The sequence below is a fragment of the Vidua macroura genome, chromosome 11 (genome assembly GCF_024509145.1).
Source record: "Vidua macroura isolate BioBank_ID:100142 chromosome 11, ASM2450914v1, whole genome shotgun sequence".
Taxonomy (NCBI): domain Eukaryota; kingdom Metazoa; phylum Chordata; class Aves; order Passeriformes; family Viduidae; genus Vidua; species Vidua macroura.
In genome coordinates, this window is record NC_071581.1 from 8,221,527 (window position 1) to 8,249,026 (window position 27,500).

Consider the following 27,500-nt stretch of genomic DNA (forward strand, 5'->3'; position numbering starts at 1 on the left):
TATAAACTTCTCCTTATAATTTCTGCCTGTAATATTTTCTTCTCAGATTTAGTGATAATGCCTTCATATAGAATGTAATCATTTGTTTGCAGAGCATACTTGTCTTGACAAATCAAGTTCTGAGCTGTTGCCGACCACGACTATAACAAAATGAAAATCCACAAGTAATGAGGAAGATAGAACTGAATATTTAACCATTTCAGCTAAGGAGAACTTCCCAAATATCTTTTCATATCATTCAGAACTCCAGTAAAAATCTGCATTACCTGGATCAGTTTCAACAAATTAATCCTGGAGATGGACTCTTCCTATTTCATCAGTTTTCTTTTTTATTATTTAAGCACAGAGTTTACCCCAGAAATCAAGGAAAGATTTGAAACAACAAACCTATATATATAACTTGAAACATGCTCCTGGCCTTTACTTTTAATCTTCATTTAGCTTCTGACCTGCTGCAGGTCCTCTAAGAGGTCCAGGAATCTTTTCCAGCACCATAAAAAAAGTACAGTCATCCTAGTTAAGTCCACACTATCTTATTTATTTATTACTGAATATAAACACCTCCTGGCAGTGTCTTCACACATCTGTGGGCTGGTTGCTCCCTCTGTGGCTCCTTCGTAGCCTGTGGCCTGGTGACTTTTTTGGGGGTTAGAAATTTAAATGGAAAGAACAAAGAGAGTCTTTCATCCCCCAGCTATAACTGAGCTAGACCTGTGCACCACTCAGCACAAGATGCTTCAGCTTACGCCAACGCCTGTAATGTCAGAGTCAAATAAAAACCTTGTCATTGATAATGGTGGCAAAAGGGGTAGCTTATTCATTTGTACTTCACAGAGTATCTGTGTGGAAAACAATCCCAAACTATGAAGATAATCAAGTATTTCCAGAGGTGTTAATTTGGGAGCCTCCATTTCATTTTAGTAGACCACAACTTCAAATCCGAACTTGAATATAGACTCTTTCATTGAGCTCTTTAATCAAATTCATTTGTAAATTAAGCTACAAACAACCTGTCAAAGCCCATTAAGACACCTGAACAAAACTCTCCTGGAGAATGCACTGTACACCACCATGCAGTATAGCACATCAAGCCTCAGATCTACACTGCTCCTCTCTGTGGCTTTCTGCAAGACTGTTGGATGCAAACATCCTTTTCAGTGGCCTACATCAAACATAGTTTCCTGTTCACGTACAAAGATGGAAATATAACGTAATAATGTTAGAATGCCAGAAAACCTCGCCAAAAATTATTTCTTTTCATTCATCAAACTGATGACCACCTTGCTAATTTTCATTATATATCCCTTATGAGTTTTACAGTCCCTACAACCTTAGGAACATACCCTGTATGGAGGAAAAAATCAGCATTATCTTATCAGTCATTTATCTCATTCCACAGAAACATCAGCTTCCAAAGATGTAAAGATAGATTTCTCAGTATATCTAATATAAAGCTACCTATTAAAAAACACATTAAGAAAAAGCCTGACATATTTAAGTAGTATGTAATTGCAACAAAAATTCTGTTGAAATAAAAAATCGTAGTTGATGCAGAAGCTCTGCAACACTGACCTCCATCAACAGGCTTGCCATTAATTGCCAAATCAGTTCTTTCTCTTGCCTGGCTATGGGGAGAGTAAGTTCTTGCAGCCATGCCCAGGAAAAGCACCAGGCTCAGCTCATTCACAACCTGGGCCACCAGACACAGAAAATCCTACTATTCCATAATAAGTATCCCATTTCCTCATTCCAAAGGTGTCCAAGCTCAGAAACCAACCCATTTCCCAGAACAGAACCAGAATGGGAAGGGAACAAAGTTTTCCCTCTCAGCTGCTGAGAACTGAGTGGTGCTTTTCACGGTCTGGTCACAACCCAGCGTGGTGTTTGAGCTGCATTTTTGCTTAGAGCTCAGCGAATCCAGGATTTGGTTTTGGGAAACTTATGTGCTTCATGAGTTGTGAAAGAGTCCCTGGGTTAAACACAGTGGGGTTTTCTGAACACAGAATCTGGGAATGGAAGTAACATGTGGAAATTTTGGGCTCTTTGGGGAAACATGTACAAGGCATGCCTCACTAATAACTCACTATGAACAAAGGCAAAATGTTCCTCTGTGTCAGTAATGATATCTTCTAAGTTTGGCCTTTTAATACTGATGTCAACAGAAGCCCCATCCGATTTTAAAGGTAGAACATGTTTCAGTAATTTTTCCCACAATTCTCTACCATATTTTATAGCAATAATGCTGCTACAGATATGATGATCTAAGGACGTAAGCACAGCAGAATTTGAAGTAACAGCTTATATTAAAAACTTAACTACCACTAAAACAGCTAACATAACCTGGAAAAGCAGGAATGTATTTCAGGGACAAATGCTTTTTCAAGAACAGAGCAAGCAAAAAACTTCCAGCTCAGTTACTGAAGTCAAGCTCAAAACAATTATTCCCAGTTAATGCTTGTCTCATATTTAATAGTGTTGCTTGATCTGGGGTTATTTTTATTTTTAAGAAACAACATTAATATTCATTTTTAGGGAAAAAAACCAAAATGTTAAGGAAATAAATTACTTGTTTTAGTTTTCAAGATACCCATTATAGCAAACACAGAAGCAGTGAACTCGATATGCCTGTGGGGTAATTCTGCCATGACCAGCACTGTGCTATCATGGTGCAAGGCAGACCTGTAAACCAACTCAAGTCTGTCCTGCCCCTTACAAATGTTGTGATGAAATGGAAATTTGTTAGAAAGGTCACTGTCAGAGGCTAATCATGGTGGGAATCTAACCATGATGCTACTGATGACCCAACCCCTGACAGTCATCCTTCAAAAACTCCTTTACCATCCATTTCTGAAGAAATATGGGTTTCTGTGACACATCTTTCAGTGCTGGAGGATACAGTTAGTAGCTGAAAAAAATGGAGAATTTGCTAAATAGAGGTAATACCACGCTTATTTTAGTGATATTTCTGGACTTTCTGGATACTTGGGTGCAAAGATATTTTTTACAAAATCCTTTAATTCATAACTAAACAAATTAGTTATTAATTTAAAAGAAGAGTACATTAGAAATCATTTAGGTCAGTAAAATTTAGAAAGCTTAACTCTCCTTATCCAAAGGCCAAAAGGAATCCTGAAAGGTTTGCATAGTCAATCTTCTGATATCTGCCCACAGTAAGAAAAAAAAAAAAAAAAAAAAACCAACACCACTGCACAAAACTTGTACTATCTCCAGTACAAACTATTAATTGCAGTTTTGATAACTGATGATAAAGTGTGAACTACTTCATCTACCACAAACTCAGACAACACTATTTGGATGTAGTTTGGAATGAAAACCATCTACTATCATGTTTCAATTTTAAAAATCAGAGGGGAGGGTCTCAGCTCATTTTCCCTGAGCTCAGCACACCACAAACCACAGCACTGCCACCATTCAGCTCTTGTCCACAAATGTTTATCCACCAGTCTCAAGACATTCAACAAAGACAGCTCATCTGTACTTTAGAGCAGCAGAGACTGGTGCATATAAAGACAACATTACTTGCCAGGGCTTACAGAAAAGTTTGTGGGAGCAAAAAGCTCATTTCATTTTGCTCCCAGTCCTATCCCTGCCCCATGACATCAACAACAACCTTGAAGTCGACTATAGTAGACCTAAATATTTAAAGCCTCATGTTCAACTCATTTCAGCGCATATGACCTGACAGACTGAAGGACAAACACCACAGGTAGAAGCTATCACACAAATCAATACTACTGTGTCACTCCCTATAGAGGCTGTTATACGAAATGCACATTGCAAGGCACTTGCAAAGTTACACTGACTGAAATATTTATAATTGCAGAGTGGACTTGACACAAACGAACATCTTTTAAAAATAAAAATACAATCCTTATTCATAGGCTGTGGTGCAGGTATGAGCTGATGGACCTCTCTATGACCTTGTTTCTAGTCCTTTGTAAGCTTTCCAATTTCCTGCTTTTATCAAGTACCTCTCTTTGTTCTCAAACCCTTTTCAAGGAACTTTTATTGCAGTAATTCCCAGTGCTGGGAAGTTCATCCACTGGCGATGGTTTAGTGAGAGCCCCGCTAAACATTGCTGTTGCATCACAAACCGGGGAATGACATTTACAACTATTTCACTGAAAGTCCTGGATAACAGGAATCCTTAACATAAATTCAGAGAACTTTAAAACACAGAACCTTCTAGGTGAGACAAGTACAAACTGTCAAAAGAGTTAAGTTTTTCAAATCCCAAATTTGGTTTGGGATGACAGAAGAGGGAGAGCTTTTGAGTCTATCTTCAGATAAAATTTGCAAAGGGCTTAATATTTATCACATAAATTTAAACACTTTTATCTTAATAGAATGCAAAGTGCAACAGAGGTTGTAGCAGGTATGTTTACACAGGCACCTCTTCGTCTGTCACAGGGACAGAAAGCAACAATTATTGGAAAGGATTTGAAAGAACAGACAGTTAGAAAACAGAGTAAGGAAAATGGTATCAAATTGAAACTGCATGGACAATTTAGGCTTAAAGAATGTAATTACAGAAACTAAATTATGGGAAATTCTCCTTCTGAGAAAAACAGGGCATGGTCTTTAGTCTGACAAGTGGCCAAACACATTTCTCAGTCTGCTCAAAAAACTCCTTGTAGCACCTGTGTCAAATAGCACTGAAGCAATCCACAGGGAACTGGAATCCAGTCTGTAAATCACAGCACACCTGAGCACAGCTCCCAACACTGACACCATATGAGATGGTTCCTTTTGTTTCTTTGATCAAGAGTCAAGACTTTTATTGTAGATCCAGCAGTGTAGTGAGATAAGCCTGTGACTTTAGTCAGGATGGTTAAAAGCAACTAATTTTTCAGAAGAGCTCACTACTGGCAGCTACTGCTTTTTCAATTGACAATAAGATCCTTAGTCCCTTTGATTTCAGCTGCACAATGAATCTAAGAACATATACATATATATATATATAGTGGAAATGTATTCTAAAAATACAATTAATAAATGTGTGAAGGTTGAGTAGCGCTCACCTGTTGAGTAATGCTATCCACTAAAACTCTCGAACTTCTTCCTATTTAAATAATGAGATACTCCCTGGGTTTGTAGGGCTGCACTACCACAAGTTACACATCAGCCAGAAGCCTTGATGGCTTAAGTTCAGTATCACTAGTACCAGCCATTCCCAGCACAGACTGACATTCCCATCGCAGTCAGCCTCACCCAGGGTGATCTCTGACACTGCCCTGGGGTTCCCTCACCTGTCTGCTGTACCCCATCTTCTCATGGACCTTCTGACCAGGCTGGGGGAGAAAGTGCTGCAGCATCTCTGCAGGGCATGAACCTTCTGCCTGGTGCAAGTGTTTCAGTTCTGGGAAATGAGAGGGCTGAAGGCAGCAGAAGCTTTTCTTACAGTTATTTTTGGCAGAGAAATGATTGGTGAAAGACTTGAGAGCATCTTCTGTTTTCAGAGAAGGAGGAGAAGCACTCCTTGCTTGGAGAACTTGAGGAAATTTTCTATCTTCCTCCTCTCCCCAAAAATCTCCCTGTTCTCATCATTGAGTGAACTGGAGACAGCTCACCAGCTCTGTTTTTTCTTCTCCAAAAATAGTAGCTTTGGGTACTCAGAAAAACTCTCAGATATAAAGCTGGATGCTATTAAAATGTTGATTATTTTTCAACAACTGTATTGCACGAAAAGATTCTGAGCTTGGTTTTCTCCCATCTGTAAGTCTAATGCTGCTGTTCCTATGCAAGCAAAGCCCTCCATTCAAAATCAGTCATGTTCTCTACTTTTTCTGTTTTATTATGATCAAAATGCATATTTATACCATTACATAAAACTCATAGAATATGTAAAAGCACATAACCACAACTGCAGTAAAAATGGACCAGAAAAGACTTCAATGATATTAAACTACCAAGTGGTTTAGCTTTTTTCCAGAAAAGAAGTCTCACAATGAGTTTTCTTTGTCCCTTAAATGAGACAATTTTAACATAGTAGTTTGCTGTGCTTTCAGTTTGTGTGTAAACGATGCAACAAAGCATACAATTATTTTTTTCTCACAGAGTATAGTGGAAAGCCTGAAAGAAATTTCCTTAAATTTGATGCTTACCTCTTTCTCCAAAAGAATATTTACCTTTAAAATATTTTTTTTTTTCAAATAAGGAGTTATATTATTGGAAGCAAGGGTTTTAGCATGCACTAAAATGTCATCTAAAGTTGCCAAATAAATACTTACATGCTGCTGATGACTGTTTGTTTAGGAAAAGGAGATTTAGCTGCTCACATGTTCATTAGCACACACAGAGAAATGGATGAAAAATTCTTTTGGTACTTAAAACTGATGCCATGGCCACTGCTTATAAGTATTTCTAATATACAGTGGGTAAAAAGTGAATAATGACCAGATTAAGATATTAAAGGAAAGCAATGATTGAACTTTTTTTTTTCTTTGAAAGAAATGAAGCAACCAACAAAAATGCCCCTTCTTTTTTTCCTGGTTACTCTGTAAACCTAAAATGCTTGAAGCAGACTGCCTGTTATTTTAGCAAATATGGTGATTTCTGAGCATGCCTGTGCTTTTACATATTTGAGTTTTGCAATGATTCAGGCATTATTGCTCTGTAATAGGTGTGGCTGCCTTTGAAATGTAAGCTCACAGCTTCTGTAGTCAGTGAACCATTGCTGATAGGGCTGACTAGTCAGAGGCAAAACTGGCTAGTTATGAAACTACTATAGTATATTCTTTATCTCATACACATTTAAAGGATTTACCTATCTATCCCACTGCAGACCTACTCATTGAGTAGGAGCCAACAGCATATGATTGTGTTAATTAATCTGCTATTGTGAGTAAAGGAACAGCTGCAGTGGTCTCGTGGATACGTTGTCAAAGGAAAACAATGTAATGTTAAGCTTCTGACTGCATATTCTGTTACAAAGGAGGTTTACGAGAAGTTAAATTCATAAATCACAGATCATTTTTATAATAATAATAAATATCATCTGACCTTTAAAGGAAAGGTTTTAGCATTCTTAATTTCAGTTTGAAATATGTTCTGAAATACGATACTTAAGCTTTAACCCAATTCTTTGTTTTGAAAACAAACATTCCCCAGAAATGATAGGAAATGGTAGTAGCTATAGAAATGACCTCTGACTGTACTAGATACATGCCATTGTAGTTTTAACAAAGATCAGAGCCCAAAATATCAAGTTAAAAGAAGAAATTGTTGGCTTCCATCCAATACCTCTTCTAATAAAAACACAATTTCCAATATTATACAGAAATGCAGAATGAAAGGAACATTCATTACAGGGAAAACACTTATTATTTACATAGGATTTTATCTTTTTTTTTTATATGGAAAAGGGTACAAAAAAGACTTTTTTCTAAGTAAAATAACATAATCACTTTTGTGATTCAAATCTACCCCCTACCAAATCCTTTTGGACAGTATATACATCAATCCTTTCATAAACACCCAAGTGGTGACTGACCCAAAAGAGAGAACAAACAGAATTTTTTTTATGGCTGGCACTTAGAACATAACCATAGAAAATTATGTTAGAAATTCAAGTAGGAAAAGTTTCACAATTCAAAACCGCCTCAATTAAATAGGAACCTTGTGCCATGGCCAACAGATTTTGTGAAAACACCTTGAGATCCTTTTAATTCAGAAGTGAATTGTTTTTTGAATGAACAGAGAAACATCTGATACAACCCTTATTTTAAATAACAGGGACCAGATTCTCACTGGGTACAATCAGCAGAGCTCCACTGGCATTCACGTGCTTATACCACTTTACACCAGCACAAGATCCAAAAAGTACTATCTGTCAAGTAAACATGTCAAATTATAGAATTCTTGCTTTGTTTTGTTTATTTCTTTTGACAGCTGTAGTTGGCTTTATTGGCATATATGCTTTTGATTAAATTAGCTGCTATTTTATTTCTCTTAAATCTTTCATGCCTGACATCTTTTTCTTTTCTCCTTGTTTCAAAAAATCTGTTAAATCTGTGAAAACTGAGACCCAGTCCAGACCTCTGGTACACTGGAATGACTGATGATTTCAGAGGAACTATGCCAATTGAAGTCTCTACAATGTCCTGGCAACAAAAGAGATGTTTCACTTCGACTGGAGTGGAACATATAAGAAAGTCTGAAGTAGCTTTATTCACAAGTTTGGATGTGATTTAAAACAAAGAAAGAGAAGGGAACATAATTTTAGATACGAATCACCAGCGTACAGCTTGGTAACCCAGCAGTAACTGTACGGCACCAAACAACAGATTTCAGTCCAACAGCAGCCTCCAAGGAAAGAGAGTAGTGCCAGAAATTAGGACCCCAGTGTTTCAAACACACCAAAGAGATATCATCCAAATTAAAGAGTTGTTCACAATAAGAATCATTTCATGGCTCGCAAAATGCAATATGACCTGTGGATACCCAAATAAATTAACAAACCTAATAAAATCAGTGGATGTTCTTTGCATTTAGAGAATGTTGTTCTCCAAAGTAAATTGTGGTATTTGTCCATCCTGTATCCTCCAGAAATTATATGTGAGTTTTTAGAACTGCCACTATTATCTGGGCTCATACAAACTATTATTTAACAGATCTGACTACGCTTTCTTAAAATATGAGCGCACACCTACTTCCTGAAATACACACACACTACTCACCTCAGCTTTGCAGAATTGCCAATAGCTTGCACAAGATCATTAAAACAACACTTTGTGGCTTCAATCAGGCTCTGTGAATTCACCAGAACCATTAGTAATTGGGTCAATGACTTGAGGTTGATTGGGTTGGGTCTTCATGGATATTTAGTATTGTGTTTCTTTTCTCAAGTCAGAATTCTCAAATAGAACAGTTTATTGGACTTTTTAAAGCCTGATTAAAACACTGCTATCAGCTGAGACTTGGTTTGATGTTACCCACTATTTTCATTTGACAAAATATGCCATAATTTTGGAGAAAATCATATATATATTTAAACAGGAAATTACAGCTTTGATTACAGCACTGTTCCTTTCAGGCTAAGAAGAGAAGAATGCATGGAGAGAAGCAAATTCCCTAAGTTTCCATAATGGAAATCTAAAATGTTCCCCGCAAATAATTGCAATGAAGAGGTACATTGGAATAAATATTAAATTCAGTCATGCTTATGACTGGAAGGCCACCCATGCAGCCTCAAAATCAGATATAATAACGTTTTTTCCTGATGCTCTCTTTCCTTAGAGATTAAATGAATCTATTCTGCCAATTAACAACTGATTTTTATCTTGTAACCAGCTTCTCCTGGATGTTAATACAAGTTCATCAAATTGATGCATATTCCTCTGCAACCAGTCAGCAGGTGGTAGTGAACCTGTATGAGGTGAGAGAGGATTTTATGATCCCTTGCGTGGCCAGAAAACAAGTGAACTGGGGGTGCTATTAGGGAATAGCACTTGAACTGCCCATTTGGCTGTTAACCACTGTTAAAGGTCTCTCCAAAACACAGAACATCCTAAATGGAAATAAACTTGTCATCAACAACTGAGACATCCACTCTTTAATTAATGGAAGTGTGAAGGGTGTTGCAGCAATGTGGAGATTGCTTATGGTTATACATCAGTCAACATATCAAATTAGAACTATTCCAGGAGATTCCATCAATTGTCCGAGTTGAACAACTAGTACTGCTTTAACCATCAGAGTTTAGCAGCCACTACTTATTAAAGCTGCCTGCTTAAAAACTCACACTAATTTCTATTGTAATTGCATCTATTTCAACAGACTGGACATTTGCCATTGTGTGACAGAAAAAGAATGGTCTCAGCCAGTTCAAGAAGAATAATGCAAATACAGAGTTATCAAACTACTTGATAGCTGATACAATAGTACTTTTACTTTGGACCTACCCATGATGAATACTGGCTGCAGAAAGATCTGCAGTTTTCTAAAAAAAGAACTACAGAATCCAACTACAGAAACTCAATATAGGCTAGAGTATAAATCACTAGACTGAAACTCAGGAGATGCTCCACTGGCTCTTCCACTGGAATACTGAATGACCTCAGGCAAATTCTTTCGCCTTTCTTGCCTAAGTTTTGCAGACTATGGAATGGAATTAGCAATATTTTACTTCTGCTCAATTGTTTTGAGATTTATCCATTTAAAAAATATTGTAAAAGCTAGCTGTTTATGTATTAAATATGTAGAAGCTGACCAAATGATGCTAGTTAAGTCATTTTAGTTGAAATAATGTGTTACTATAATCAGATTTGTCTATCTTCGAATAAAACACAGATCCCTATAGAAAACTTCTACAGAAAGGCAAAATGGACTCCAAAACCAAGGCAGCATAAGGAATGGACACCATCTACAAAGAACCATGCATGCAGAGAAATCTTTAAAGCTTGTGAGCGCATACTACCCCAGTGAGTCAGACAAACCTTCCTGAGACATTGTTTTCTAAAAGCAGAGACAGCAAAGTACTTTTCATGCTCTGCTGGTAGAATAAAGAGGAATCCACTTCTAATGGCTGACTTCATACAGATATTCTGGTAATTGCACAAATACAGGTATTTGAGCAATTAACTAAATTTGTTAAGACTTACTGTACCTACTGTATTTAGTTTACACAGTCCTTATTCATAAGACCTGATCACAACCTTAGCTAAAACTTGCTTCAAGAGCAACTACAAGGAAAGTCTTCCTGCCAAAGGCCCTCTCAGCAAAAGGACACCTGATTAGCTTCATGGTAGATGTGGCTTTTGCCAGTGTACAAGGGACAAAAGTATTTTTAAAAGAAAATCAGGAAGATTTGTGAATCAACACAGCAGGAAAAAGAACATTAGCACAGATAAGAATATGCAGTTTAATCACTACACAGATACAGAGAGGTAAACAAAAGTATATAATAAAATTAAAGAACAAAGATCTTCACAATTATCATCTTTCCAAAGCCCACTCCCGACCAAATGACACTGTAGGAATAGCTAGTAGTAATGCTACACAATATTTCACCTAGGAGAAGACAAACATTACCACCCAGGAGCTGCTGGTAGATATAAGAATGTCTTAACTTGATGCACTGTGTCTGCTGGGGTAACAAATAAAGATGACAAATTTGATGGCTTTCAATCTGAAATCTCTCCTTAGTACTAAAATAAATAAATAAATAATAAAAAAAAGACAGCAGTAAGAAAAATACTGATGGGTTTAGACTGTTCAGCTCCCATCCCAAATGAAGATGACAGCTGGGGACTACTGGCAGGACCACGAGAGAATGAGGATTTCCTATCCACAAGCCACTCCACATCCCAGCCCCAGAACAAAACTGATCAGGACATTAGGAAGTTCTTGTCATTAGGCAGTCACCTGGAAACAGATACTGAACAGAGCTCTTCAGCCATTGGAAACACTGGCTGATTGCTGGATATCACTTAGCACTACAAAGTAAATAGCAAAAGAACTAAAACAAATCTCCTAAGGGAAAGGTAAAAAGACAGAAGGAGCATAAACAGTGCTTCCTTTTGAGACTGCAAACAATGAGTGACAGCACGACAGACACCAGGCAGAATGCAGTTTCATTCCTGACAATACAGAATTAAAAAAATCTTAATGTTTTTAACAGTTTTCACTTAACTCTGGAGATGGAAGTCATCAGAGAAATTGTATTAAATGTGCCACGCATGATCAAGACTTAGCATCTTATAAAGAAACAGATTTAGGGGTTTAATGTTAACCAAAGCCTAAAATCTGTAAACCCTGGTAACCTCCCTTAACCAGGTTAACTGTGACAAACCTGTAAAAGGCTTGTGATATAAGGCCAATATAGATGAGAACAAAGTTTGAACTATTCAGTATCTGAGATCCAAAAGATACTGAGATCAGTATCTTCAGTATCTGAGATCCAAAAGAAAAGGAGGGCTATGAAGATTTGTTAGAAAACCAAAACACGTAGAGTAATACTTTTTAAATCTAATTGCCTAAGCCAGTAGTTTCAGAATGCTATTGGTACAGATGACCAAAATATCTCAAGAACTTTAAAGAGTTGTGAGGTAGAAGAAATTCAATAAAACCCATTGTCATGAGGTGCTAGGGAAAGAGAAACAAAAGCTGCTGCCTTGTCTGTTTTGTGACTTCTTGAGACAATTCTACTGGCAGATTTTACACCCAAGTACTAACACAGATTACGAGACATCTCGTGTTTCCCCCCTCAGTGCAGGGGACTCCAGTGGGAGCAGCCTGCAGTACAGAAGGCTTAGGACTGCTTGTCTCCTCTGTTCCAGAATAGCAGATTGCTAGAAACCTTCAGTATCCTTAAATATAAATGCATTCTAGTGAAAAATGAAAGAGGTGGCATGCCAGAGCCGAATCCAAAAGGGCTGAGCTTCTTAGATTGTGATTTTGGGCAGGCTGCAGTGAAGAAACCACTGTGCACATAGATATCTCCTGAATATGCCACACACTATAAGGGAAGTGGGACACACCAGATAAATGATTTGGTAGCTTTTCACCAAGTTGGAGGGGGCTGTCATTTTGGCTGTAGCTGTCTTTTGTAGCTTAAGTTTAGGGTTACTGTATTCCAAAAGCCAACAAAATATGTAAGGGCAGCCCTCAATTATATCCACTTACAGGGAAAAGCCATCCAGGACACTGCTGCCCAACCATTGCAGCATAACTAAGCTCAGAAATGTCAGAAATTCTGGGTATCTGCTCCAACAAAGCACATGTTGGGTTGGACTCTCATAGCCAAGGCTTCCATTTTTATATGGTGCAGCCAGTATCAGGAAAAGCAAGTATTTTCCACACAAAAAAAAACCAAAACAAAACACCAAACAAAAAACCAAAATCATCAACCAAATAAACAAAACAAATCCAGCCCAAAAATAAACAAACAAATAAACCAAATTATAAACCCCATTAAGACATGGTGTTTTATATTCACTCAGCTCACTGTTTTTCTGAGTATTTTCACCATTGTATCATTAAATCCTGTAATAATACCACTTTATTTAAGGTATTCTCTTCATATGCATTAGAACACTCATTCCCTAGAGCTGTTATTCCTGGTAAAACAAGAAATAGGGGGAAATTATTTTTTCCAGCTCTTTATTCCCTTGCTTAGTCACTAAGAGAAAAAACAAACCACATCAAAATTAACAAGGTTGGAAGACAGAGAGGCAGACGAAGGCATGCACAGATCTAGAACCTCCAGACACATAAATGCACACTTTAGATGAGTAGAGAAAAGATCATGTTGAAATAAATATGGCTTTTTCCAGTCTATATCTATTAGTACAGAACAGTCTTTCTGTGTATGGCATTGTCTTGGCCAAATACTTCGAAAAAGCATTTACAAAATTCTCTCAACTTCATAGTAATGTTATCAGAGAATGTATCTATTCTATTTTCTTTTTAAAATCTATTTCTAAAGCAAAATAATTCTTATTGAACTGTGGAAGAAAAAGATCCAAAAGGAATTTTAATTCAATAAATTACAACAATATTATTTAACTTTTTTTTTTTTTTTTATATTGGCAAGTAAAGGAAAGAATATGCCTGTTCTTAATTTCACTTGGTGCCATGATAAAGTAGAAGCACTGCAGAGTGGTAATCGCAAGAGTAATTTTAACTGCACACTATAATATGCTGGAAGTGACTTACAATGGCATCATTATGCAAAGTCTATTATATTTGTCAAAGCCTTTTAAGTAACAGCAATGGAAACAGTGAGAAGAATAGCAAGATGGGCCATCAGATGAAGAAGGAATCTTATGCTATGGAAAAATATTTGCACACCTCTTTTTGAATCCTCTCATGATAGTTTTAATGTTAGGGCTTCTGCAGGGAAACAAACACTTGTACTGATTATATGGGTCAAGACTTGTTTTTTAGGAGATAACACCCCACTATATGAAATGACAAATTTGTAAGACTGTGCAGAACCACTTAAGCAGCTATTCTTAGAAAAAAGATTCTTATCTGATCAAACATTTCTTGGTACTTTATGAAGTACAAGTCAAAGGACATTAAGAATCACAGAAGAGAGACTGTTTAAAATACAGGACACCTAACCACTCATCTGGATTATACTATCCAGAATCACTACCCAAATGGAAAAAGCATGTCCATTTTTAAAGTAGCATTAGTACACAGTGATTTTTTATGGCATCAGCTAGAAAAATTATTCTGGTTTACCAATCACAATACTTTCTATCCCAGCCTATTATTTCTGCAAACCAGTAGCTCAAAACCACGTATCCAACTGTTTAGAACTTGTGAAGAAATGTCTTAAATGGATGGCATCTTAGTATCTCTTACCAGTATTTAATGTAAAAAAAATTACACAAAACATAAAGTAGTCTGATCAATTAAGCAGGAAATTGGGGACGAGAGAGTCCTTTGAGATCTGTGCATTAAAGACACTTGGAAGAACTTGTATTATTATTCTGGAAATGATTTTAAAGTATTACAAGAAGACAAAATAAACCATATTATTAAATCCTCTGAAATACAACAGGTTTCAGAGGAAGAAAAGCATTGTAGGAATATTGCAAGAAGCAGCATGAGAAGGGTTACAGTCCCTCTCAGTTTTTAAAGCCATGCATCCAATCATGGATACACAGGTGTGCACCTTCCTTTCACATTTTGTAATAACGTTAAATCCCCCTAACAGTATGTTTAAAGTCAATATGTCCATACTGAAAGGAGTTCCAACCATATACATACAAGAAATGACAGAGGAGGCTTTAAAAGATGGACCTGCTAAATTTTCAGTCAAGCCAACCCTCAAAATTCATTTTCCATTGCAATTTACAGAATGGAGACTCACAAAACTCATAGACATGTTAGTCCCTCACTTCTCCTCTAGCATTTACATGCATTTCAAAAAGTGTGGTTTTTTTAGACAAAAATCTTTTTCTTTACATTTAACTCTATGTTTCTTGTTCAATTTAAAAACACCAGCAAAATTAAACATTTTCTTACTGAAAAAACTACTGACTGCAAGCATTGTAAACATCAGCAGCTACTAAAGACACCTAGGTTTCATGTCCCAGTTGTGTGATCCAGAATCCTAATTTGTCTAATAGACAATATAAGCAAAGCAAAACTGCACTGCAAAAATGTGAAATACCAATTGAACTGCTTTTTCTTAACTTACCTTTTATGGCCCAAAGCAGGGCCTGAGATCTGCACTCCATGCTCCCACCACCTTTTGGGTATAGCAAAATCCAGTCATGGAAACTCTACTTAGACAGAATCAATTCTTTCCATACTTAATATAAAATAATGTGAACTAAATATATCTGATATTCTTTTCCATTAGATCCAGTACTCCTGAAAAGCTATGGCAGAATTTGCATTCAAGATGCTGACCAATAATGAGCTTTTTAACTTACTGTGGCAAATAAAACTTTGTGCCATATGGCTGATTAGAGATATTCTCTCTCTTTTTCTTCTCCTCTAAACAGCTGGGTGAGTAACAACAAGCAAAAGACAGTCAGCAGCTGCACACTGTTATCATTACTTTGATACTGCTTGAAGGAATCTAAGGCTTCCACAGGTATGCACCTGAGATTAGAGGCAAAGAATTTTCCTCTCTAAATATGAGAGGAAACAGCTATGGGAGTTATAATTATGTTTTACAGGTGTCATCAGAACAATGCTTCCAAATTTTACCCAGAACAAACATACCCTCTTTCCATTTTGTGATCGAATTTTTCAAAGACCTTCAGGGAAAAGATATTATTGTACAAAGGCAACAACAGTGAGTAAATAAGTATAAAGGCAAACACTTCTATTGCAGACTTCCCAACTTTATCTATTTCACCCATGCAACTTTAGTAGTGATCCAACAGGATCTGCAAACAGAGCATTAACTGTTCAAGCCCTGTGTTTGATTACTGTGTACCAGGGATGCCCAGGGATGCCCAGGCTGGAATGGCACAAGTTGGCAATCGGAGGAAAATTAATGAGCCACATGCCTCTGGCTTCTCATGGGTCAGAAGGTATTTGGAAATTATAATGGCTGAAGGAACTTCACCTGATATTACCTTCTTTGCACCCAAAGTTTTGTGGCCACAGGAATGCCTGAGCGGAGTGTCAGTTGCAGCTGGGCTGAGTGGGAAGAGGGAATTTGGAACAGGCAGAACATGCTGCAAAAGCAAGTTACATTGTGGACACCTCTCTGGCCACACAGCTCTTGCCTCACTTCTACCATCCCATCTGAAAGGGAATGTAATTGATAGCTCTGAAGGCTAACATATTTTAAGTCTTTCATTGCTGTTTTATTATAAATAAAAAAAAAATAAAATAAAATAAAATAAAAAAAACAAAAAAAAAAAAAACCAAACTAAACCACAAACCACTGTGATAATAAAGATGTTTATGAGACAACTGCAGCTGTGTTACCTCCTCTCCCTAAGGTAAGTGACCCCACCTGTGGAAGGAAAGAAGGCAAAATCTGTTTTCAGCTTTCTCCTTTAGAGAGCTAGAGACTGCATTTGGGTTTGGAGACTATCAGGATAATTTCTCAACTTCTTTGGATGGTGATTCTTTCTTCTACATAAAATAAGTGCATGGGAGGAATATTTCACAGAACAGCACAATTAAGGAGAACAATACAGTATCTATAAGAAAAGAGATTTTTTTTCTAGGATATGTTTATATTTAAAAAGACATTAGGATGATTCTCATCCAGTCATCATACTAAAAGTCACCACTAGAGCTACGCACTCAGTCACAGAGTTGAGAATTTTGAGAGTTCATAATAAAAGATGTGAAAAGCAGCACAAATCAAAGGAATAGTTGTACAATTTTCACAAGCTACTATATTGTCTCATGTAACTCATGAATAGGAAAAATAAAACCCATTGGGTATATAAGGTTTCCAGCTAATCAGGGAATGACAATTACAGTGCAGCACTAATTGTGGTCTTTGTGAATATTGAAGGCCTTTTTCTATGCACATAGATACGTTTTCAGGACAGAAACCACCCTTTTATTGTTGGAAAGCACCTAGAAATCTCTGGACACTACTCTACCAGCAGCTGTGTTATTTTTCTTTAAATTTAAATTATTGCACATGGCTATCGTTGCTAGGTAGGACTTGGCTTCCAGCTTTGTAACACTGATGGCTGAAGTCTAGGCTGAACTAAGAAACAGGCAAAAATTCAGAGGTGAAAATTACCTCTGTGGGGGTGGTTTGTATTTGTTAATGCCTTTTAAAAATTGTCTTGGATATTTGCTTGAGCAAGGTATTGCCAGTCTCTGCTCTCCAGGCATCCTAGCACTTGTACTCTTGTTGCTTTCAAGTTCAGTGTCACCAAGATACTTTCAGGCAACAGATCATCTAATAAAGAACAATATGATGTCAGTGTGTAATGACTTCTTGAGAAAAAGAGTGATGTTATTCAGCAATACAAAGAGACAGTCTCACTTTCTTCTCAGATAAACAACTTGGTAATGAAAGATTTTTTTAGAGGTATAGAACAACTGAAGGAAATTTAAAGGGGCATAGCAACTTGTATGTTAAGAAGCCCAAGCACCCACATTTTAAATATTAATAACAGACAGAGCCACTGATTCCATTTCTATTGACAGGAAATTAAAAAATAAACACATAAAAATTCAGACGAGGATTAAAAAAAACATTTTCCAGTGACAGACGCTGAAGAAAGGAGTGTTTCTCAAAACACAACATTTGCAGAAAAGCAGTAAAATTTATCACTATGCTCATATTTCTACTAAACTCACAGTTGATGTAACTGATTACAATATAGTAGATGGCACTGGTACCTTGTGCAGGATTAGAAGTTTAAAACTACAAATGCTACAAGAATGTACCTTAATAGGCACACAATGCACAGCAGTCAAGCAGTGTCAGGAAGGCTTGAAGTGTACCTGTCTTACATTTCTTTCTTTTCTTTAAGTCCTCTACACTGTCCGACACTGCTAAACATCTGTACTGTAAATGCAAATCAGGTCCAAATCCCCGAATATCTTTACATTTTTTTAATTCACTAATGCCACCAGCACTCTGCATGTAGCAAAAAGATGGTCATTACAGAAAGATATCATGAACCATTTTTAAATAGAACACTTACATTTACCACAATCTTATTGCTAGTCTTGGTTTTGTTCTTTAATAGTGCTAAATAGTCACTCGGGAAAGCAAGTTCTGTACAAACAGTGCACACACAAGCTTAATTCTTCTGCAACTTCAGACAGGAGTGTAAAAGGCAAGCTGGAGTCCAAAGGCAAGGATGTAGAGCTCTGATAAATCTGATGTAAAGCCTAATCTGTCTTTTTTCTGTACAGTCTGTGGAATACTGGAAAGGGAAGCAAACACACCAGCAAACATTGCACATTACTTGTCTCAGGGGAAGTTCTGAATTTTTGATCACTCAGTCACAGATAACCAAAGGAAGAACCTTGCAAACCGAAAAATTTCAGGGCAGGTCATCTATTTCTCCATCTCTCTCCCTTCATATAAGCTGCATTCCAGCTTCTCAGCAGGCTATGTTATAAATGGTAAGAGTCTAAGAAAGTAGTAGGGGCAATATTTATGTCACTGAAAACTATTTCTAATGTTACTTCTGTGCACGCTTTGTTTTAGTATGCAATGGAGTGGATGGACAGCTTTTGTGGTTTCCTCTCACTCCAAAGTGCAGTGCCTCTTTCCTAGTGCACAATCTTGCAAGTTTTTTAGAGAAGTGACATTCTTGCTGTTGGCACTGTCACAGGCAGACAAACCCAGTTAGCTCAGTGATAACTGCCTACTGAGTTTGATCATTGGTGTGAGACAGGGTTGCACTGACAAAGCACCAACCACAAACCTAGAAGACTCTTAGTTCACACTCTTGCCCTTCTAATTTATACTTCAAAAGATGATATTAACTGGTATTAGAAGAGAAAAATATTCTATTTTAAATTCATAATTTTAATAACCAATTAATAAATAATAGCAGAAAATAAAATAAAAAATTAACTATAAAGTTAGCTGGCAAAAATAAAACATATAAAACACCTACATAATAACCCTTTCATGCTCAGAAGCTGTGGTTAAATGATCAGAATTGTACAGTGTTACTTTAAGATCATGAAGAGTTGACGAGGCTGGTTGAGAAAAGCATGAACAGGGCCTCCTGCTTATTGTGCACCTGGCTCAAGCAGTCTCAGAGGTCTCATGGCCCAGTGCTGTTCCAGTGAGGCACAGGAGAACATCAAGCCTCTGTACCAGCCAAAAGCCACACTCCCTTCACTGTGAAAAAGAACACTTGTTATAAATCTGTTTCATTAAGGAGATAAGGGTGTGCACAAAGATCCTCTGATGAAGGTCAGAGAGCCTTTGCTGCTGCCTCAGTACGTGGAGGAGGAGGGCCAAAGTGTTTGTTCTACCTCTTTTTCAATTATAAATTCTGACAGGGTAACAGAGACTCTCATTAAGCTCCATTAACATATTGACTTACACATCCCTCAGGATTCAAATGAAGGAGAACATGGGACATGCAACGCATGTATGACCAAAGTCACCAAACCCCGTCCATAACATGCAATTGTTCCATCCCCTTGGGACAGACCAAAATTTATAATACAAAAGGGAGGCTTCAGGGTACAAAAGGCTGGAGGAGGAAAACACCTCTGGAGGAGGAAAACATCTCTGCCTGCTCAGGACCAGCCAGTGGATTGTCTCTCCCCCTCTCCTGAAGGGACGCCTTTAGGTGAGCTTTGCGTCTCCAACTGCGTTGGAGTTCACTCGGGAATATTCTATTTATATAGATATATATATATAGGTATATTTATGGCTATGAGAGTCTTACTGTGTGCTTTCTGCCATGACACACATCAGCACTCTGTAGCCAGTGCATTTGTCACTGGCAGTTGGGAACCTGCTTTCCTGTTGTTTCAATAAACCTTCAATAAGCATTTGTGAACCTGGATCAGGCACAATCCTTATTGAACAAGACCAGACTTATGGTACTGGATTGATAACTGCACTAACAGCACTCCTGTACTCCTGCGAGCTCTTTTGAACTCAAACAGAGCTCGAGGGTTAAATTGGCTGAAATGAAGCCCAGCCGCACCCAGCCCCTCTGATCTCTGAGGACTGCCTGGGACACAAGGGGGTTTATTTTCTGCTAAATACCCTTAATGCAACAACAGCTCACTCATCCTTCCACAGTACAAATGCCAATTGATATTCATATTATCCCTCAGAAAATAGTCCAACTGTCCCACAATTTTTTTTTTTTTTCATAGAGGAGTCCGATTACAAGGATACTCATTTTCTGGTAGTATTTTAAGAGCAAAAACATTATTCCTTCAAGGTATAAGTACAGTTACAACCTATTTCCTTTAATCCTTTTTCTTTGGTATGATTCCACATCTGAAGCTGACAACCAACATTATGCAGCTGATTAAATCTAGTTAAAGATACAACTAAGGAAGCCACTTTCTCTACTTAATATATAGAAATTACATAAATTAATCAGCTCAAATGTGGGTTGTCTTTTTTTTTTTCATTTTCGTATGAAATTTACAGAATTATTTTAAATTGATCTGATAAGTTTCATTTTGTTTTTATTATATTACCTATCCATCAGTAACTGTTTTGAAAATTACTGAATGGAACCCAGTGCCTGAAATGATCACTATTAAAGAGTCTGCCCTATTTATTTTTTTTTTTTTAATCTGACCTTTTGTATCTTTATTCTCAATACAGTAATCTTAATTTTCTTTTTGGTTTGTCTCCTATGGATTTTTCTGCGAACACAGCAACAATGAAAACAGAGAGTTTTGAAACACTACCTTCTGTACTTGCCAAAATTTACTTTACACTTTAAGAAAGTCCTGCTACTTAATGTCTGGTATTTTCTTTGGCTACAGAATCCTTTGAAATTCTGACTAGAGCTGTGAAAACCCAGATGATGAACAAGCACAGTAGTGCAGTGTATTGAGGATTTAACTTCAAAAAAACTTCCCAAGTTTCCTAGGCTCACTAGCCTCATCAAGCTAAATTCAAGTCAGCAGTGCTGTTCAAATACAAGTCAGGAAGTAACAAAAATGTTTATTCAATCAGAATTCTTCCAATAGAAAGCATAGGAGCTTAATGCCAGTCAAGGGCAGAAAATGACTAAAAGCCCAGTAAGACAACATCACTGGATCACACACTCGCACTCACCTACCTTCTAACTGAGGTACCTGGACATCCTTTGTTCACAGTAAAAACTGTACTTTACAAACACTGTAAATTCCATGTTTTACACTGTAAAAAATTTCAATTCAGTTCCGCTCAAGTTTGGCTGATAAAAGATCATTTCATGCACTTTTGGGAAGAAGCAATATGAAACTAGTGCCCTACACACTCCAATTCTCCACAGCTTTGCACAATCATTTATATTTTTGCAAAACACATGTAAACTGACACAAAGTGCTACCGTTCTGATTTTTCTTTATTTCCCGCTGTTAGGAGGAACAGCTTAAAAGCAGAAGACTGAGGGGAAGGACTGAAAATCACTCAAGTGACCTTGCAATTGGGAATAACCCTTGATAAACCAGTGTGAACAGCACAGACCAAGTTTAACAGTGCCTGCATCTCCACTTCTGTGCCCCTGCCTGGGTGGTGATTCAGGGATCCCTGATTAGAGAGGTAACAGAAATAAATCTATTCTTTGTTTTCGAGCCCTGACTTGGTGGTTATCCCAGCTGCCTGCCTGTGCCCACTCCCACATTTGTCACAGTTTTCAGGATCTGGGAACAACCATGTCGTGGCTAGCAAAAAGGTCAAAAAAGCTGAATAAGTTGAAAAAGTTGAAAAAGTCAGGGGCCAGAGAGGGTGTGGTGGTGAATCCCCACATTCCAGGATGGCCCAGCACCGAGCGCTGGACCCCTGTGGCCGCTTTCCTTGCCACAATGGCTAGTCCGGAGACATGGCCTGAAATAGACGACGGCGTGGTGGTGAGCCCCCACAGGGTTGAGATCGCCATGCGCGGGCTGCCCTGGAAAGGGGCATCCAAGTCTTCCCGCAAGCTGGCGGGGAGGCTGGGATGGCTCCTGGCCACGGGGCTGAGGGCTCTGGACCGGGAGGTGATAGCGCTGCAGAGCAAGGTGAGCGAGCTGGAGCTGCTCACCTACGCCCAAGCCCGCGACTGCGAGGCGATAGCGCTGCAGAGCAAAGTGAGGGAGCTGGAGTTGCTGACCTACACCAGAGCTCTGGAATGTGAGGTCACCGCGCTGCTGGGGAAAGTGAGAGAGCTGGAAAGGGAAGTTGTGACTTTACGGGCTGCAAAGATGATTGCACACAAAGTAACCACCACTCAAGCAGAGCAGTGCTATGAGCAGCAATGCACTATACAGCAGCTGCTGTCACCCAAGCATAAATATGTGGAAAATAAGGTGTTGATCTCCCAAGTTCGTGCTCCAGCTATGATATCTTCACGGGATCCTAAGGAATGGGATGGAAATCTTTGGGGTGAGTACTCAGACTTTGAGATTGAGATTTAGCCAGATTTAGCAGATGGTGGGGTGGCATAGATCACACATATTTACACTCTGAAAGAGTTCCAATTATGCACTCCTAGACAAGGAAATCCTTTTAAATTAGAAATAATAATTCTAGATTATATAGCCTCATGGGGATTGTGGCTGATAACTGGACCAAACAGCAAAAAAAAAAAAAAAATCTGTAGAATCTTGGTCCCAGTTATTCCAAGGCACTGCCATACATTATACCCTGATGGAAAAATGAATTAAAGATGTAGCTTGGGCACTGCAAAAAGCTGAAAGAATTACAGGCCAAAATAGTATGACTGTACACCTTCAGTACAAAACACAGTGAGGAGCAAAAATCTTTAAGATGGTGGCTTTCCCAAAATATTACCCACAGAGGAAATGGAATTGTTTATACCAATGGATTGTGCAAGCTCTTAATCCAGATGTGCTCATTCATATAATAACTTCTGACAATGTGGTATGATTGTCCCTATCTTCTTCCTTTTATTCTATACCCTCTATTAATATATTCTCAAGTGCTTGTACTTCATGTGTCTTTGATTACTTCCTGTGCCTTATCTAGGGAGGATGCACTAGAACTATGTTATTGGTGTCACAGACCAAACATCCAGTCAAAGTTCCATCTGAAATAGCACAAGCCACACCTCTCCAACCTGTGTGGCCCATTACCCAATCTCCAGTTACCAGACCTGGAGTAACATTAGCTGAAGGAGCTGGAGCAACCACATGTGTATCACTGGACAGAGATGACACTCCTGTTTTCATCCACAGGCTGGCTTGTTGTGCTTTTTAGGCTTGTAGTATAAGCACATATCTTGGATACAATTCTGCAAAATCAATATGTAAATACTTTTGTGTGGTTGTTTTTTACTGTAACTAACTTGTCATTATTCTTTCTGGGAAGTGTCTGTAGAGCAGGTGGCACGTGCCCTCGTGTGAGGTTTAACTTGGATATCCAATGCAGCTATTCCCTTATATTTGGGAATAACTGATGCACACTGTGGAACCTTGCAACACTGGTTACTGGTGAACTACATCCCCCTTCAACATCATGGACTCTGTTCTGAGTTTGAAGGCTTGTTCTGCTTTGACCTGGCTGCAGAACCGCTTGGCGTGGGGGATCTCATTCAGTATCTCAAGGACAACAAATCACAACCTACTGGTGGTGCCTGACAGGAGGGGTGGGACACTTGACTCAGAGCATTATAGGCTTATTTGTTTATTCCTTTTCCCCTATGCTTAAGTGCCTCTGTAAATCCCCCATCCCACATCTCCAGCCATAGCAGCAGCAGTCTCTTGAGCAAAGGGGTGGAAATTTGGGAGGAATGGGTTAAAAAGCGGAAGATTGGCGAGGAGGATTGTAAATGGCTCAAGTGACCTTGCACCTGGGAATAACCCTTGATAAGCCAGTATGAGCAGCAGCAGCCAGTGATCCCCTGGCATGGACTGATTTTAACAGTGCCTGTGTCTCCTCTGGCATGCCTCTGCTTTGGGGAGTCCCCAGTTAGCAAGGTAGCAGAAATAAATTTACTCTTTGCATTCTGTCTCTGAGTCTGTGGTTGTCCTGGCTGCCTGTGTCGACTCACACCCCCACTCACTGTGCAGAGGTGTCAATGCCAACACACCACACAGGGGAGCAGAGAATTAGGCTCCCCAGTCTCTGAAGACACATTAGTACAGGCTCCTGTGAAAGAATAAGCAAGGACACTAAAACCACTGAGGAAAAGAACAATAATGTTTTTCATTGATAATGCTATACATGTTCTTAGTAATGAGTCTCTCAACTCACTCTAAGTAAAGCAATTGGCATGTTCTTTAGATAGAGCAACAGTACAAATACAGCTGTGTATATCTGACACACAAGCGTTTGATTTTGGACTTGCTGAATGTTCAGATAGTTGATGAGATCACTTCACTGTTGCTGCACATAAAAAGCAAGGTATCTGCAGCATGCCTAATTCTGACACTAATCACTCTCCTCAACCAACTGAGAACCTGCATCAGGGTCACTCCTGTGCATCTTTTTTTTGCCTTCAAATATATGTGCAAAAAATTGCTATTCACCACAGGGGAGCTGGGAGGAGAATGCCTGGGAATTGATGGGCATCAATTGTACCCACAGCTGTGAGTTCTTCAGTTCTGGCTGCTGCAAACATACTTTCAGGTCTTTTCACAGTTCTTTCAGTGCAAAAGAAATGGAGCCTATTCCTTGGTGTTATTTCAGCAACCTCCCTGGCTTCAGTTTCTCTCCCCAAGTTCAGACAGCTACTGAACCTGTCACCTATCTGAAAACTGGGAGTAGAACAAGATAGTGCAATCCTGCCATCAGGCACTCTCTTAAACAGACAAACTTGCTCTGCTGAGTTTTTATATAAAAGGTGGGGCAAATGATGTTTGGTGGGTAAGTAAGTAACATGGATTCCCTTGTACCATAGTATTTTCATACCTTTCCATTGCCTGGATTTCACAGCTACCACTGTGCATTGTCCAAGTCATATGGCCTTGTCCCTTTAGTGCCACTGAAAGTGAGTTTGGTTTTCACTGCAAAGTATCAGTGTGTTCAACAATGAGACTTAAAAGAAACTGCCAAGCAGACAGTAATAGAAAGTGTTCTGTATTTGTCCACTACTCCTGCTTGCCCTTTTCAGTAATGTCCACTTTCATTCCTTGCCCCCTTTTCAAAGTTCCCCATAATTATACTATAATTATACCATCAAAAAGTCAGCATTTACACACAGTTACTACTGAGCAGCATCTGAGCAACCACAGTATTATTTCTACACAGAATAGGAAATAACTGTGGTGACACTGATACCATTGAGTGGTAAATGTGGTTCTATGTTGCCTTAGAGTTCTTCACTGTACTGGCACCATACCTGTTCTAAGTTATTTTCAGTGACAGAATAACAAGTAATATATTAATCATAGTAGATATCTACTTGATTAAAGATAAATGCACATACCACATACCTAGACCCATAAGATCCATAAGATTAAAAGAAAGGCACTGGAATATACAAAATAACAGTAATTGTCACCTTCCACTTCTATAATTTTTCCTCTTTACATATATGGCCTCTTTATAAACCCATCTATTTCCAGTTGCTAATCAAAATCAAAGATGTTCTGTCCTTTCATTGAATTCTCTACAAATTATGAAAAATGGCTGTTTGCTTTTCTTTTGTTCACAGAAATCTTTGAATCACCTTTTGGTCTCAGTCAGATCATACTTGGTATTCCATAAATCTCCCAGGAGAGGGGGAAGTACTTAAGATGGATGCTTAAGACATTTCAGAAAGTCTTTTCAGATTTGCTTCTATCCCTCTCTGAATAGTTTTGTTAGATCATTAAAAGGGAAAAATATGCAGCTTTTGATAAATAGGCTACTCCCCTACCTTGGTGTTAGATAAGATGTGAGTAGACCAGTTTTCAATTACGTTAGAATATGATATATGTGGTAAGGCATTCCTTAAAATGTGATGAAGAGGTCATCTAAAAAGAGACAGAGGAGGAAAACATGGCTAGAACTCAAGAGAGAAATGAACAGGAAGCACAGCTGACAGTATGAGTGTATAAATCCCACTTACAGCCCTTCTTACAAAGCACATTTAAAAAATAAATAGCAGTAACTCTACTGCACATTTAGTGATTTTTCTTGGGAGATCCTTAACATTAACACTGCAGTGTCTCTGTTGCTCCAGAAAGATCAGAAATGAGCTCAAAACACCAGACATGGCCCAGAAGTCCCATCCTTACTTCTGCCTCTTAGTCTTTAATTTAATATTTAAACAAGGCACAAAATATTGCTACTCTACTGAGTGACTAAGGCTGTCCATCACTGAGCTCCTGGGAATGTCACACTCCATGTGACTGCTGTGCACAAACAGAAAATACCACAGTGCTATATCACCCTCTTCTTGGACCTCTGCCTAATGTTTCCTTCCCACTCACTCTTGATAACACTCACTGACATGCTAGCCTGTGAAACTGCAGCCAGGCTCCTGGGAGTCACTGGAAGCCCAAAGTAACAGTCCCACACACTGAGAGAGACTGTCCAACTGCAGCCAGCCCAGGCAGCAAGGGCTGAGGGTGCAAGGAGGGAGCCTTCATCACAAATAAGGGAGAGCACTACGTTGGTACAGTCAGCTAGATCAAGTCATGACTAGTAAAGAAGCCACAAAACAGGCTGGATTTGCTAGTGATAAGGGTGAAAGGATGCTCCACAGATGGGAAGAGTGTTAGCTGGAGTCTTCTTAAATTCCACTTGATTACCACCCACTGATGCATCAGTAACCTTGTCACAGTTTCTCAAAAACCCCTCAGCTATCAAATGGACATGAAATGGATCAGAATTCATGTATTTTATATCCAGAAACTCTCTCCGCACCCCTCATGGAACTGGAAGAGCTACCAACCCCTGGTGCAAGCCAGCCTGCACAGTAGGAACTGCAGGGAACAAACTCAGTTCCAGCAACCACAGGTGCTTTCCCTGTATTGGGACAGGCTGGCAGTGCTCTTTGGTTCAGCCCTTAGGAGACAAGCTTGCTTTCATTACCAGAAAAATGGAGTGGAGATGCAGCCATCTCTCTTCTTAAACTCTAGGTACTTGCTTTTATCCAGACCCATAGTAATGACAGATGTCAGCTGTGAGTGACAGCATTGCTTAGGGAAAAAAGGAGAGTCCAGTTTCCCTGCACTGCCAAGTGACAGCAATTCAAGCCACCAGGTATGGAGATTTCTTACCAGTATTCACCTACTCTTTTACCAAGAAGACGGGCATTCTCATTTTGCCAAAATTATTCAGGGCTTTAGGATCACAAAGCCTATTCCTCAGCCTCCCAGAAAAAGTCAGTATTTCTGAGACTTGTGAACCTTCCTCCAGGATTTGGGGGCTTGTACCCTAACCTGGGGTGTGATATTAGGGCACCTAGGCAGGCTCAGCCAAACCAGTGGCATTCAGTTGTCCAAATCAG

General features: G+C 38.7%; 2 protein-coding genes across 2 annotated transcripts in view; one reads left to right on the forward strand and one right to left on the reverse strand.

Moving 5' to 3' along the window:
* Positions 1-27,500, reverse strand: part of ZNF536 (zinc finger protein 536) — a 183,727-nt gene that overhangs the window by 148,108 nt on the left and 8,119 nt on the right. The gene's annotated exons all lie outside the window — the stretch shown is intronic.
* On the forward strand, positions 19,427-24,071 carry LOC128813018 (uncharacterized). The gene is made up of 2 exons (XM_053987761.1): positions 19,427-19,736; positions 21,485-24,071. The coding sequence occupies exon 2, from the start codon at positions 21,778-21,780 to the stop codon at positions 22,516-22,518; it is 741 nt and encodes a 246-aa protein (XP_053843736.1). The 5' UTR covers positions 19,427-19,736; positions 21,485-21,777; the 3' UTR covers positions 22,519-24,071.